Raw genomic sequence first — 15,671 nt, 5'->3', positions numbered from 1 at the left:
TGACCTAATTTAAGTTACAAGCATTTGATTGGACGTAGGTCCAGTTTTTAAAGTGGCAAATTGGTCTATATAAGGCGAAAAGATTCCAGCAAACCCAATAAAGAGACACGCATTTTCTTCAGTCATAATTTATTTAAAGCAGTAAGTTTTTATTTCATTTTTTTTTTCTCTGTGCTTTTCACAACTTTTATTTTATTTTCAGTTCTTTTGTTCCAAAAAAATATGTAACAAAACGTCGCTATCCAAGCCCTTAAAATATATCCAGAAATATTACGTATCTTGCATGTGCATAATGAGATATTAACTCTATAGAATCACCATACAGTGATAAATGTTATTAGTTGCTTGTTCTTGCGTGGTTGTTAAAGTAAAGTTACAAGTATTTGATTAGACGAAGGTCCAGTTTTAAAACTGACACTAAAACTGGTCTATAGACGCCTGATCGGGAGCATGCAACGACGATGCACAGATATTGATGAGATCAAAAGGAACCAAAGAAAACTCGAACAAAAGAACTGAAAATATAGTTGTGAAAAGTACAGAGAAGAAAAAAATTAAATAAAAACTTACTGCTTTAAATAACTTATGACTGAAAAAACTGTTTGTCTCTTTATTGGGTTTTCTGGAATCTTTTCGCCTTATACATAGACCAATTTGTCACTTTTAAAACTGGACCTACGTCCAATCAAATGCTTGTAACTTAGGTCACATTGGATTCAATGTGGTGTCATAATGTGCGAGATTAGATTATTAAAAAAAAATTTACCCAAATGTGGTTTAGTTTTGAATTGGGATTTTTTTTTCCATCAAGTTAGTATAGATTCTATCGTTTTATCGTGCCGGAATCAGAAACAAAGCCTTACACTATAGATGCGAGAGTGACTACTCCTTTAACCAAGCATTCATGATCGAGTTGCCTGTCGGGTCAACATATTTTTGCGCTGCCAATCCTTTGATTGTCTTAGAAGGCTGTTAACGAAAGTCAGGTTTTGGTGAAAGGATAATATCTTGAAAAAGTTGTGCAATTTCTTGAGGTTCTTGCATTTCATTTCCTATGACTAGATTCGGGTCAAAGGTCACCATTTCCGTCAAGATCTTCCGCTCTTCTTCTCCTGGAATTTGACTGGCTATATCTGCATATAGTGCAGTACAATTGTCACCAAACTGTTTAGCCATTTTGGTTACAACATAACCTGGCTCTATGAGAGACACCCTGCAAAATTAAACAGATTCAAAAGGTTTCGACGTGATGATTTATCCCACTTCTTTTTCGTTAAACGTAACAAAAAAATTCTTGGGCCATTTTTTTTTTATTAATTTTGAAAATCTAGATACAAATATCTAGGAACCTTTTTTTTTTTCTTTTTTTTTTTGAATTTTGACCAACTTTGAGAAATTTGCACCAAAAATGGTAAAAAATGCTTAATTTTCAAAAAAATCATAAAAAGCCCGATTTTCGCGGCCCAAATTTCAAATATTTTTGGTGAACTTGGTCAAAATTAAAAAAAAAAAAAAAAAACAGTTCCTAGATACTTTTATCTATAGTTTTTAAAAACCGTTTTGGGAATTTTGGGTCAAAAATTAGCATTTTGGCCCAAATTTGTACTCACAGATGAATTTATCAAGTCTTTGCCATTCTAAATATGTATATTTTTAGATACTTTAGACCAACAATTTAGCAGTTATGAGGCCCGAAAGTTTCCATAATTCCAAGGTTATTAAGATAGACTATGCTATAGTCGATTTTTGATGAATAAAAACATGTTATTAATCATGATGAACGCATTCAGTTGAACTCGAAATTATACTGATATTTATTACATCAAAATACTAGTATAAAATGGTTATGAAAAAGTTTACACTATATTAACGGCGGTAAAAGTAAAGTATACATAGGCTTATAATTATTATTGAATGCAACATGTCATAATGGCATAATTATAATGGCACTTCAATACTGAACAATTCTGATTTTAGAATCTACCAGTTTATTAATCGCGAAAGCCCGAGTTAAGATCACTTGGGAAGCCAACAAACAGAGGTACGGTGACTGAAAAGATCAGATGTGAAAATCTACCAATTGTGCACAAATTAATTAAATCAGAGTTTTAATCTTAAATGCAATAGCCAGAGTATGCACAATTCCTTCCAAATTTAGACTATGACCAATCAAAACCAAATTCAAGTTCATCTTTGGGATATTATTTTAACTTTTCAAACAAAATAAGCTATAAAATAGTTAAAATAAGCTACAACTATTGATATGCAGTACCAAAGATTTGAACCAAACCAGAGTATAAGATAGAATTAGCTGGTATAAGAATACGCATCCATGTTCATGTACTTACCAAATGTTAAACTTTCTCAATGGTGGGGCAATAGATTCACTAAACCCTTCTAGGGCAAACTTGGCGCCTATGTTCTGTGCAAGTAGCAAAACAACTAAAATTTGATAAAAAAAGAAGCAAAAACTGTTATTTTCCTCCAAGAAGCTGATAGATTTCTGTGCCTACGGAGTCTCAGAATAGTATATAGTCGAACGTTTTTGCGAGCGTTTTCCGGTACTCGCGACAAAGACTTCCTTTTTCCTTAGCCTCAAAAATATGCTGCAACAAAACGCGGAAAATACGTACGCAAAAACATCGGACTATTTTAATATCCGATAGACTCAGATGGTAGGTGGAAGATGGGGGTCAGCAAATTTTGTTCATATTTTGTCAATCAAACATGTGTCCATGAGTATTTACAGTGGAGGTATTAAAAAATTTTGAGGACCCCCCACTGGGAGATACTGGACCCCCCTCAAATTGACCCCCGTGATTGTCTTCTCAGACACAAAAACTTTGAAATGTGCACTAAATTTTGATAAGAGCCACGTAATAACGCGCATCTGCAGACATTTTATTTATACTTCACAGTAATAATACACATTTTGTCTCGACATAACAATTAACAATTCTTTGGACAACGTTTGGGTTGTTCCATTTTCAGAGAGGGGTGTAATGGCCTTTTCAGCAATTGTGTAAATGTGAAAAATCCTAATTTTGAAGCAAAGTTTGCAAGATGATTGTGAGAGTTCCTCAATATTTTTGTCAACGTTATTTACTTGTTGGATAAAGTAGATATAGGTTGACCAATTGAGCAAATAAAAATCGTGGAGACTTTTTCCATTTTAAAATGAGCACATCTTACTTTATGCTCTTTTTCAGAAAAGTGCAAAATACTAATTTTGAAGCAAAGTTTGCAAGATGATTGTGAGAGTTCCTCAATATTTTTGTCAAAGTTATTTACTTGTTGGATAAAGTAGATATAGGTTGAACAATTGAGCAAATAAAAATCGTGGAGACTTTTTCCGTTTTAAAATGAGCACATCTTACTTTATGCTCTTTTTCAGAAAAGTGCAAAATTGCGATATTTTCATGCTAAACTCAGGTACGGAGATTTTTCTAAGTTTAAAAATGAAATTTGATGAAAAGGGAGCCTATCAGAAGTAAACAACATCAACAAAACTATTACATAATAAATTGGGGCCTAAATTGTGTTGGATAAATGCTTATATATAGAACAGGACTATTCTATTAAGGGGTTCAGTACCCCGGGTCAGTACTAAAATTCTGTCTGTGCTGATTTAAAAATAACCTTTTTGCATCATGCTTTATGCACCCTCAAATGAATATTACCTTTTTCTTCCAAGGAACGCAGGTAGGGCCTACAATAATTATTTTCTATCACTATGTAGTTAACAACAAAGACAATAATATATTGGAACACTACATTGATCAAGTAGGGGTGTTATTGTGTTAAACATAAAAACGCTTAATATGTATCTATGATTCTCGATTTTTGAAATACCAAAAATGCTGACAAATTATATGGATTTTGGGGTTTGTATTGAGGATCCTTTGATGGTCAATATCCTAGTAAACTGCTCTCTTTCATCTGAGTGACCTCTGCCTATTAAGGGGGCGCAGACCACCAAATAACCTCTCCATCATAGTGAAAAGCATGTAAAAATCAACATTTTTAAGCGGCAATTCTACCACGCATGACAATAGTTTTCTTTATTTTTAGCTGTATTAAATAAAGCCTAAATTTTCACTTAAGCTCCAATTTTGTCTATCTTTACAGGTAAGGTTCAGTTTTTATTAACAAATGTTAGAAAGTGATGCTGCTATTTCAACATCGACATTAGTACTAAAACGGGCTCTGTTAGCAGTTATTCGGAGAGGGCCTATACTTTTCTTGTGAAATCGAATTTGCTTAATGTTACTGGGGAAATTCGCTTAAATATTAGTATAAATGGCCATTGCCATGACAACTGCCTTCTCTTTGAAATCTCCAATACATGTAGCTTAAAATTAAAGAATCCATGTATATCAATAGTATACTTATAAAGTGTAATACAAACTTTTTTAATGCAACAAATTGCTCAAAATGAAGAAAATGGGTCAATTTGGGGTCAAACTGCCCAACATTCAAAGATTATAGATTACTGGGGGAATTCGCTTAAATATTAGTATAAATGGCCATTACCATGGCAATTGCCTTCCCTTTGAAATCTCCTGATACATGTAACTTAAAATTAAAGAATCCATATATCAATAATATACTCATTAAAGCCATATTATAACATTTGCTGAGGAGAACGCCCTAAAAAAAAATTTAAATTCAGGTTTTTACACGATTGTAATGTACTTTAGTAAACAAAGATTCTCTGCAAAAATCAAGACTTTAGGTGCTGTAGTTTTGTCAAAATCCGAGATTTTGAATAAACCACCTGAATCAGCGTTTTATTATTACGATAGAAATATTAGTCGAACGCGTATGCGATGTCAACACACCCCTACGTACACGGCGTGCGGGACACACACACACACACACGCCAGAGGGTCGTACCATATTACAACCGCTGGCGTGACATGCATTGGCGCTAGTTGTAAATTCTGATTTTCTTTGCTTTACCTCACTTGTTCGGCTCAAAATTAAAAGGGGACATATCTGAAAGTAAATGCTAATATTTTATTGAAAATTAATACTAATCTATTTTTAAAGAAATGTTATAATATGGCTTTAAGTGTAATACAAACTTTTTTAATGCAACTAATTGCTCAAAATTTGGGGTCAAACTGCCCAAAATTCAAAGGTCATAGGTCACAGAAAAATGTTGTTGCTGTCATCTGGGATGAGGGAGGCAACAAAAGTTGGTATATTGGGTTTTACCTTGATGATAATGGGGATGAAACGCGGGGGACAAAACCTTCGAGTGGATCACCTGATGCGCGTTGGTACTGATACCGGAGATGAAAGTTAGCAGCGACCACATGGCACTGATGATGATATCTAGGACACTATCATGCAGCAGTTTGAGATTGTGCCTGTGACACTTATCAGTTTCCGTAGCAACATAACAAGTAGCCATTTATATTATGTTTTTTTGTTGTAAATTTTACCTCATATTGTGGAGATGTCCTTAAAAGTATTGGGGATAACAAATTTTCTTTCCCTCATCTTATTTTAACATACCACTGTCACCGTAGAAGGTCAAGGGTCAATACACATAGCTTAGTTGGAGCTCTCCCATACTGACAGTGTAAAAAAAGAGATCAGGAAAAGAGAATTTATTATCCCTAATACTGGCTATTCTGGGTAAAATGTTTAGGTCATGTTCACATCAGGGAATTTGTCAAAATGTTACTGGGGAAATTTGCTTTAAAATTAGTATATATGGCCGTTGCCATGGAAACTGCCTTCTCTTTGAATTATCCTAGCTCACAATTAAAGAAGCCTCATATAATCAGTAATATAAAGTGTAATACAAACTTTTGTAATGCAAGAAATTGCTAAAAATGTAAATACAATAAAATCCATTAAACTATCAAAATTGTATAAAAGTCTGCAGTGCAAAAATCTACATTTTTTACTTGATGTCACGTATGTTGTGTGTCTATTTCGTTTTTCCAATTTATAGTGTTATGTAAGTTTTTACCTGTTGTCTAGCTTTTTCTGTAATTTAAATATGAGGTCTATGAGCCTGGTTCAAAATTTGGGTAAAAAAGGTGCATTGGGTCAAAAATGGTCGTAACTCAACACATGAAGATTTGAGACTACTTCTAACTGCATTAATAGATTGATTGACCAAAAAAAAACATAGACTAGACACCAGAACCTGGTAAAAAGACCCAAAAATGACAAAGTTATGGCTAAAGATGTGGTTTTCAGGGGAAAATGTGGCCATTTTGGATTTTTGCTGTGCACATTCGTTTTTGAAACCCAGGCTTAACATTTTGTAATTTCATGTTGAGATAGGCCTAGGTTAAATAGAACATACAAAAAACCTTATCCCGAAGCAAAACAAAACAAGTCCCATTTATAGCCCACTCCTAGCATTAAGTTCCACCCCTAGGTTATTAGGATTTAGTACTTTGGGGTATGGGGCCCTACTAGGCCTAGTTCCTATAGCTTAATGCATATACTGATGCATGTGAAATGATTAAGAATCAGAATAGGAGCTTGTGATTTTCATAATAATCATAATACCACTAACATGTATGAATACGAGCTTGTGACATGAGAGGGGCTCATATTCAATGAGCATTATCTACTGGCGATTTTACCAATATGCTGTTAAAGAGAAACACCTACCCCTGTACTTGATTTGCATTCTTAAATGTGGTTCTTAACTCCTCAATGGAATAACTGACTATTGGCTCAAGAAAAGGGACTGCTACAGTGAAAAGATCTTATATTTGATGTTGGCGTTATATACAGCATCATTATACCAATGTCACATATTGGGAAAATCCATGTTTGTGTTCTATGAAAAGTAAAAAAGTCTCCATGATTTTTATTGCATTATATAAATGACCTATGTACAGAGGTTCTCTCCTGTAATGAACAATTTGAGAAAGATTGAGGAACTCCTACAATGACGGCACAAAGTAGAGGGATATTTCACTTTTTTTCAAAGGTTGTAAAATGTGAAATATGGGCCCCCACCCCTGTTCATAAATGGAACATCCCAATATAAACATAAAGACAAAGGATGAAAGAAGATGTGTAGAAAAATTTACTTTAATAGATGCTTGTCTTAGGTGCCAAAAATTTGTTCAAAAATGGCATAAAACGGCATTTTACAAGTCAGGGAAATACGTGTTAGGGGGCATATTTTAGGGGCCCATATTTCCCAGGAGGGGGCATAGCAGATTTTTTTATACTGATTATTATGAACACTTATCCAAACTTATTAAATTGCCAAAATATGGTTGAAATTTGCTGACCCCCATCTTCCACCTTTTTCCCATGGCATCAGTATTTCTCAGAAAATCTCTCTTAATACCTAAAGACTCCACACTATTCATAAGACGCAATTGTTATTTAACCAAAAGGTAAATAAAAAAATACACTCTAATTTATTCATTTATTTGGTTAGAATCCCTATTCAATTGATTTTGATCTCGTAGCTAATCGTTTTGATGAGACACTGTTCATTTTGATAATGCTGACCTAAATCAGGTAAGCGTTAAGCGATGTCTTCCAACCATCGGATCCAGAATGAATATTTGGGTTAGGGTTCGGGTTAGGGTTAGGTTTACGGTAGGGTTAGGGTTAGGGTAAGGGTTAGGATTAGGATTAGGATTAGGTAATCATTCTTGATCTGATAGTTGGAATACATCGCTTACCCTACCCCTAAATCAGGGCAACATTGGGTGAGAACACAGCCATTTTTAAAATAGGGTCTTTGTGTGAGAGGAAAACAGTTTCACAGAACGGCCTCAAACATTAATTTTTTAGTTCTATATAGCTTCAACAGTTTAACTGGCCTTTCAAAGTAAGTAAGAAAGCAGTGATAAATGAAAGTACTGTTGAAATTGAAAAAACAGATCTCCGCTACATATTACTATGAAATATTTGATTACAATGCCCTTGTCACTTTAAACTTATCAAATTTGATGGGTTTCTTATCATTTTGATACGAATATCCGAGTCACTTTGATAAGAATCGAATCTGTTATGAGTTTATTCAAAAAATGACTAGATCCGTTTTTAAAAGAGTGTAAAACAAAAAGTGCATACTATGAAATCCATGTACACTTGACATTTGGAGAATCTTGCCACTCCGTTTCTCTTTCATGTACGGGACTACCGCCCTAGTCATTCTGACGCATCCAAAATAGTTGACTTCCATGACGTTATAGAACGTGTCCATTGGACTGGTTTCCCACCAGGCTCCGGTGCTCCAGCCTGCGTTGTTTACTGAAATGAGTTTGAGATTTTTTTCTTGTAGAAAACTTAGAAAGCAAAAAAAAAAATAGATTCAGTCCGCAATTTGTGGTCAAGGACCACTATGCTATGTGTAAGGACTAGACATTATGCGAATCCAATTCCACGCATTCCTACACCTCAATGGCGGCCGTAGCTGGGTCCCCGTCGGCTCAATCCCACCTAAAATGTGAAATGATGCGGCCTTGGAGGGTATTTTAAACTGCGTTGGTTATTTTCCCACAAAAATATTGTATCAGCTAGTAAAAATACCCAGTAGTAGAATAGCGCCGCCGCGACAGGGAGCCGGCCAATTCGCGGCGACCGGCTCGATCTTCGTCGCTTCGCGACTCGCTGTCGCGGCGTCGCCGCTCCCTCCCCACTTGACAAGGATCGTCGGGAGGGATAGTGAGTCGTCTTTGACAAAGATTACCTGCCAAGAACATTTTTCCATGCATGGATAGCAAGAACAGGTCATTAGTGGATCTTCCATGGTCAGAGGGATTAGAGGCGCGAGGCATGATAAATTAAAATGGTTTCCTACGGATAGCTATCTGTTGGATCAGAACAGCTAGTCATTACTGGATTTCCATGGCCTGAGGGATTAGAGGGATGATATTAAAAAATAAAATGGTTTACTACAGTAGACTACGTCTTCAGCGGATGTTCTGAAGATTTGTTGTTGCTAGTGATGTTGGGATACCTTCGATGACATGTGTATATGACGTCAAACAAGAAGATGTTGTGCCGCCCCCTAGGTTCGGGGGGTCAGGAGGTTTTCCCAGACAGGGTCAAGGTTTAACCCTTTGTCACGGTTCAGTCTGGGTCTTTAAGTTCTAATATGAATTGTTTCCAGGTCCATTCCAGGTCCACCCTCTCCAACACCTTTACGTTTTCCCAGTCAACGTGCTCCATAATCGCTGACGCTGGTTTATGTTCTGCGACGTCATCGGAGGTAGCCCAACCATGCCAACATCACTCACAGTAAAAAAAGACTGTAAATTATCGGACGCCCGTATTTCGAAATTTCCCGTAATTTTACGGGAACTAGCCATAAGCAACACCTTTTTGTGATCAGAACCACCTACCTACCCCCCCCCCCGCGCCACCCACACACCTATATATAATACACATTCATAAGGCACATTCTCCGATAAAGTGTTCAAAATGCCAAATATGTGTCGCCCATAGTTTCCAGTCGTATTCAAACTTGTTTCGTCAGAAAGGAATAACTTTTATTAATATAACTTATACTTAGGAGTTGCTGTCTAAAATGTGTGGGGCTAGAGGTTGTAACATGCCTAGGAAGTATAAAACAATAAAGCTGATTATGCATACCCATTGTTTTCCTCCATGTCGCCAGCCAAGGTGCGTTCCGTATAATGTGTCACTGCTCGCTAAACATGCGCGCATTATACTGGATTATAGGTACTTTTCATTAGCTGGTATCATGCCCTAATTATAAAGTATAAAACATCACAACACATCATTGTGTTATTAACTTTTTCCAACAGGTCTTTGAGACTATGTCACCAATATTGTTCAGTTCACAGATACGTTACCATATTTCTAATGGATAACAATCTGTGGAAATAATTGGCTAGATGAATGTTCTCGTATGTGATGGATCAAGCAGGCTCCATAGTTGTATTATATAATGTGGTACATAACACAATCGTTTCGAAGTATAAGAAAATCAGGTCTTTTAATGGCAAAAAGTCCTGACGTTACGTTCATGTTGTCACAGATACGTTACCTAAATTCTACCCCCTTCGGAAAAAACGCTGTGATAAATGGAGCCAAATACCATACCAGGCTTTAGTACATTGGGTGATGACTGATCAGGAATGGGTATTAAGTCTGTAAGTTTTTACACTTGCACGATTAAGACAAAGGTGGGAAAGGGCTTCACAGATACGTTACCACATATACGTTACCACCAATACGTAGTAATATTACTCAAAATGAAGTAGCCTATTGTTGAAAAATCACCCATGCATTGTTTTGTGTTCTGAAACTATTAAAGCTTACGATTCTGAATGATTTTCATGAATTCTTTGTGGTTGGCATTTTGTCATTCCTGAGACCAAACTTGATCACTTCACTTACACTTTATCGGAGAATGGGCCTACAAACCCATGTGTATCCCTAACCCCTTCTTAATCCTGCTTAAACACATTGAAAGTAAAATTTAAAACCGTAATTTTACTGGTCCCTGTAAAAGTACGGGAAAACATTTTGCGGTTATCTCGTAAATTTGTTGTAATTACGGGATAACCGGAAAATCTTACCCAAAACATCGATTTTTCTTTCCTTGTCGATAATTTCCTTTATAACGATATCAATAGTTTCTTGCTTGGTAACATCCAATTCCCGAATAAACAGTGTATCGTCAACAATATTCCCTGCCTCTGTTTTCAGCTCTTTCTGCCTTGTCACCATATTACGCATAGTAGCATACACCTTGAAGCGACGCTGTGAATCTCGAGCAAGAAACAAAGCCGTTTCTTTACCGATGCCTTGGGCGCATCCTGTGATTAGAACGGTTACACGTCGCTAGTCATAAGGGTAGCTAGTCATAACGTGTAGTTTCCTATACCATGAGTTCGCTAGTCATAAATAAAACAAAGGGTTCGCTAGTCATAAGAAAGAGGGTTCATTAGTCATAAGGCCCGCTAGTCATAAATAGAAAAAAAGGTTCGCTAGTCATAATAGAAAAAGAGGACCGCTAGTCATAATAGAAAAAAAAGGCTCGCTAGTCATAATAGAAAAAAAGGACCGCTAGTCATAATAGAGAAAAAGGCTCGCTAGTCATAATAGAAAAAGAGGACCACTAGTCATAATGCAAAAAGAGGTCCGCTAGTCATAATCAAGAAAAAGGACCGATAGTCATAATGAAAAAATTCACGGCCGCTAGTCATAACATAACAAAAGGACCGCCAGTCATAATAGAGAAACACGTTCGCTAGTCAGAATTTAGGACCGCTAGTCATAATAAAAAAAGGACCGCTAGTCATAATAAAAAAAAAGGAATGCTAACCATAATACAATAGAAGGTTCGCTAGTCATAATAAAAAATTTATCGCTTGTCATGAAGGAGAAAGGGGTCTGCTAAGCTAAAGAATTAGAACTAGAGCTGTTTGATGATCTCTGCATGCTCTTTGACCTCAACTACGGTATTATACAAATATTATTATTCTCAATTAGGTAGCTTTTTTATTTAGTAAAACAATTTGATAACATTAAATGTCGGGTTATACAAATGTCATGATTTTTTTTTAAATATTTGTATGAAACACACTACAACAATATTTTTAAATGATTTTTAAATGTTATTGTAAAATATCCCAGGAAGATTTTTGGTCATTTTTTCAGGGCCCCCTCCTTTTGTATGAAGCTCCCCCCTAACAAGTGTTTGTGAACGGTCCCTTAATTCATGTTATATTAAGATATGTGCCTTAAAATAAAGCATATCATTAAAACGTTAATATTTGAAACCATAGAACACGGAAACTAGAATTTTTATTAGTTACAAACCGAAGTGAGGTATGGGGCTGGCTGGGGGTTGCTACAGTATGTTAAAAAACAAAAAAAGGACCACTAACTGCGAAATGTAGATATCCAAATAGTTTGCCCCGCACGGCTGCAAAGAAGCACTAACCGCTCTCTAGTTCTTACTTTTTATTAAGGCTCCTTTTTATTATGACTAACGGTCCTAGCGGTCCTTTTTTATTATGATTAGCGGTCCTTTTTTTATTATGACTAGCGGTCCTAAATTTATATTATGACTAGCGAACGTGTTTCTCTATTATGACTGGCGGTCCTTTTGTTATATTATGACTAGCGGCCGTGATTTTTTTCATTATGACTAGCGGTCCTATTTTTGATTATGACTAGCGAACCTCTTTTTGCATTATGACTAGCGGTCCTTTTTTTCTATTATGACTAGCAAGCCTTTTTTCTGTTATGACTAGCGGTCCTTTTTTGTATTATGACTAGCGAGCCTTTCTTTCTATTATGATTAGCGGTCCTTTTTTTATATTATGATTATTGACCCTTATGACTAGCGGTCCTTTTTTTATATTATGATTAGTGAACCTTATGACTGACGACCCTTATGACTAGCGATCCTTATGACTAGCGACCCTTATGACTAGCGGGTGTTATTAGAGCAACTTTTGAACAGGTATTAAGCGGTGACGCCATTTTGTGGTATGTTACCGTTACTTCTCGGAGCTCGGAGGAGACATACGAGAATAGTTTCTGACACTATCTGTCCACTTATCGGTTGCACTTATGCTTTGGATATACTACTACTAAAATGCTTTACCAGATTGTTCTTTTGTATATTACGCACACGATACTTAGTTCATGTAGTTAGTTCATTCAGGTCAAGTCAAATCATGGAGCATGAAGTTCAAACATGGTTCAAACCACTGGTTACATTTTTAATGTTTATCGAGATTTCTATTTTGTATGGTGTACCATGAGGGACAAACAAACTTAAATTTTTATTTTGCAAACTTCAAATAACACTATTATAGTATTAGAGGCTGTGCAATAATTATGAGCCCTGGGGAGGGTAAAATTGGGGGGGCCAAGAAATTTTGGCGAGCCGAAAGGGGGGGGGGCAAATACTGTCGAAACGCTCAAAACGCTCATTCCAGATCCCTTAAATGGTATACTTCATCAGATTTTGGATGTTGTTATTGATAGCGGTAAAGCATTACTAGGTCAGTTATTAATACGAAGGTAATAGGATGTCACAGGAGAGGGTGCTATTTTTTTTTTCAAAATGGCCGACATAATTGAAGGAAAGTATGATATCAACGAAAAAGCGTCAGGAAATGTTACTTAAGTTGAAAAAAATTAATACTTGTCTTTGACTTTTTGAACTTATAATGAAGCACTTCAGGGTTGTAAAGGTAGATTCTAATTAAAAATGGCAGCACTGATGACTACCAGAATTGCTATTATGTATCAAAGAAGAACCCAAAAGCAACTTGTAAACTAGAATGCCGCAAAAGTGTTGCTTACAGTGTTATACATTGCCCGTTATTGCATGGTTTCATTGATGCATTTCTCTTTGTTTTAATCCTCAGGATCACTCAAATCGCTATTTTCTGAAAAATCGTCATAGTCATTCTCTACCAATAGTATTTGGACATCCTCATGTATTACAGTTTCAACCCATTTAGGTTCCATGTTTTCATTCCACCCATTGTCAACAATGTTTCCACAATGAATCACCAGTGCCTGCTTACATGGTGGTAGTAAGGACATATCTGCATATCTCCTTATCTTTTGAAAACTTTCGATCAAAGATATCGTAAGAGAGTGTAACGTACCCCTCTAGATATTTGCTTAAACTTTCTGACAGAAAATATAATACTCCAATGTTATAACCAATACGCAATTGTGCTCTAAAAGCATCCAATTTGGGCAAATTTGGATGTTTTTTTGTGAAAAATTGATATATTAATGGGTGGGCAAATAGGTCAGAAAGTCATCATCCGAAAGCCTGTGCGGCACATCCACGTACAACATTTTTGAAGACCCCCCCCCCCCCTCCGTTCACCCGTATCATGTAGGCCTAAGTTTTACTCAAGTTTGTAATTATTTGTTGCTCAATTTTATACCATTGAACTAGTTTGTTTGTTTCATTTCTTCTTTAACCTGGGACACTCAATCAGTTGAAAACACAATTAATCAATACATACAATTGTTCATACAAAGCCATGGTACGCTTCTTATCCTGTGAACGGAAATATTTGTTGGTGATATATATGCTTTTGTAACGGAAATGTTTGGACTAGAAAAGAAGCTCAGTGACCTTCCCACGGCCTGTTTAACATGGCGGCCAAACTATGATATTCAATAAATAATTCTGTTGTAGTAATATTAGCTGTAACCAATTTTTGTGATCAAAATAATAACTGTGTTTAGGATGTTTCAAGTGTTCATATTAAAAAAGGGCATTTTAAGAAAAAAAAACCTCTATTCTGAAATCTCTTAAACCACCCTTTAACTGGTGGTCACTCTTACTTGATCCTTTTATATCACAGAACGAAGATGGTGTTTAAATATAAAACGCGTCTACCTGGTAGGACTGACCTCCATTTAGAACAGGTCTAATTTAGGACATATATCTAACTTGTTGTGTGCAATATGGACAAATAACGTACAAATAAATACATTATTACGTTTATCAAATTAAACTCTTAAACCATTCAACTGGACTCGCGTTTTTTAAGATGCTACGGTATCGCACCATTATCCTAGGTGCATCTTCAGGCCGTATGTTTATCTGGCGGTAATTGGTCATCATTGGTCACTGGTGAGAATGTGTGAGATAGTGTTGCCAGAGGTCGTTGATTTAGAGTCAAACTTCTTGGGAATGTTCCTGACTACAGAATTGTAGACCCCTGCCAACGACCCCTGGAAACACTATATCTCGCCAGTGGTCAGAAACCGTAGTCTCTCAAAATTCGTGAATCTATTAAATGTTTTTAAGACTTTAATTTTATATTTAATTAAACAGTACTTGGATGAATGACAACCTTCACATACGTAAGGTTAAATTACATTCTTTATGTCCCTATTTTTTTTGTAAATTATGATACTTATATGACCCAATATTATAATATTATTAATCCGCTCATCATGCTCATGGAAGATGACAAAGAAGGAGCGAGCCCGCCTTTACTATGATCTTTGTTTCTTTTATATTTATTTTGTATATGGAAACACAATTTCCTAACACTAGGGACCCCTTGCTACTGTAAATACCACAAAGACGGAAATGTTAAATTTGAAGTGTATCATTTTGGTGATAATTTTTTTGAATTTAAACTGCCTTATGACAAAACTTACAGGTGGCCATCAAGATATGTAACTAGGACAAACCATCCAACCGGTTTAGTGTTTAGTTTTGTTAATCATGTTAATTAATTAGTCAACATTATTTAACAATACACTGAATGTTTAAAGTATGATAATATGATAATGAGTATGATAATGAGTATTACAATGTCAGTTAGCGAGGCTCTGTGGATATGCTTTCATTACCATCTGAACCCCAAGTATATAAATCATTTAACAGGGCCCAAGCTAATAACCGAATAGAGGGTCATCAAGTAGAATACGTAGTCTTCATTCTTTTTCTTTTTTCTTTCTTTCTTTCTTTCTTTCTTTCTTTCTTTCTTTCTTTCTTTCTTTCTTTCTTTCTTTCTTTCTTTCTTTCTTTCTTTCTTTTTTAAATTCTTTCTTTCTTTCTTCCTTCCTTCCTTCTATCTTTCTTTCTTCCTTTTTTTTCTTTCGTTCTCTTTTATCCCTCATTTAATGTTCGCTTTGGCTCGGGGCCCCTGAACCCTCGGGCCAATGGATTTCGTCCACCCTCTCCACCCGCTTGC

General features: G+C 35.9%; 1 protein-coding gene across 1 annotated transcript; it reads right to left on the bottom strand.

Annotated features, from left to right (window-relative positions):
- Nucleotides 1-870: 870 nt before the first annotated feature.
- Nucleotides 871-10,797, bottom strand: LOC140167543 (retinol dehydrogenase 8-like). The gene is made up of 4 exons (XM_072190846.1): nucleotides 10,551-10,797; nucleotides 8,074-8,253; nucleotides 2,349-2,442; nucleotides 871-1,213 (listed from the first exon to the last, which is right to left on the bottom strand). The coding sequence occupies exons 1-4, from the start codon at nucleotides 10,708-10,710 to the stop codon at nucleotides 973-975; spliced, it is 675 nt and encodes a 224-aa protein (XP_072046947.1). The 5' UTR covers nucleotides 10,711-10,797; the 3' UTR covers nucleotides 871-972.
- Nucleotides 10,798-15,671: the final 4,874 nt, after the last annotated feature.

This window comes from Amphiura filiformis, chromosome 13 (assembly GCF_039555335.1).
Source record: "Amphiura filiformis chromosome 13, Afil_fr2py, whole genome shotgun sequence".
In the NCBI taxonomy this organism is placed as follows: Eukaryota; Metazoa; Echinodermata; class Ophiuroidea; order Amphilepidida; family Amphiuridae; genus Amphiura; species Amphiura filiformis.
This window is presented reverse-complemented; position numbering and strand designations above follow the sequence as displayed.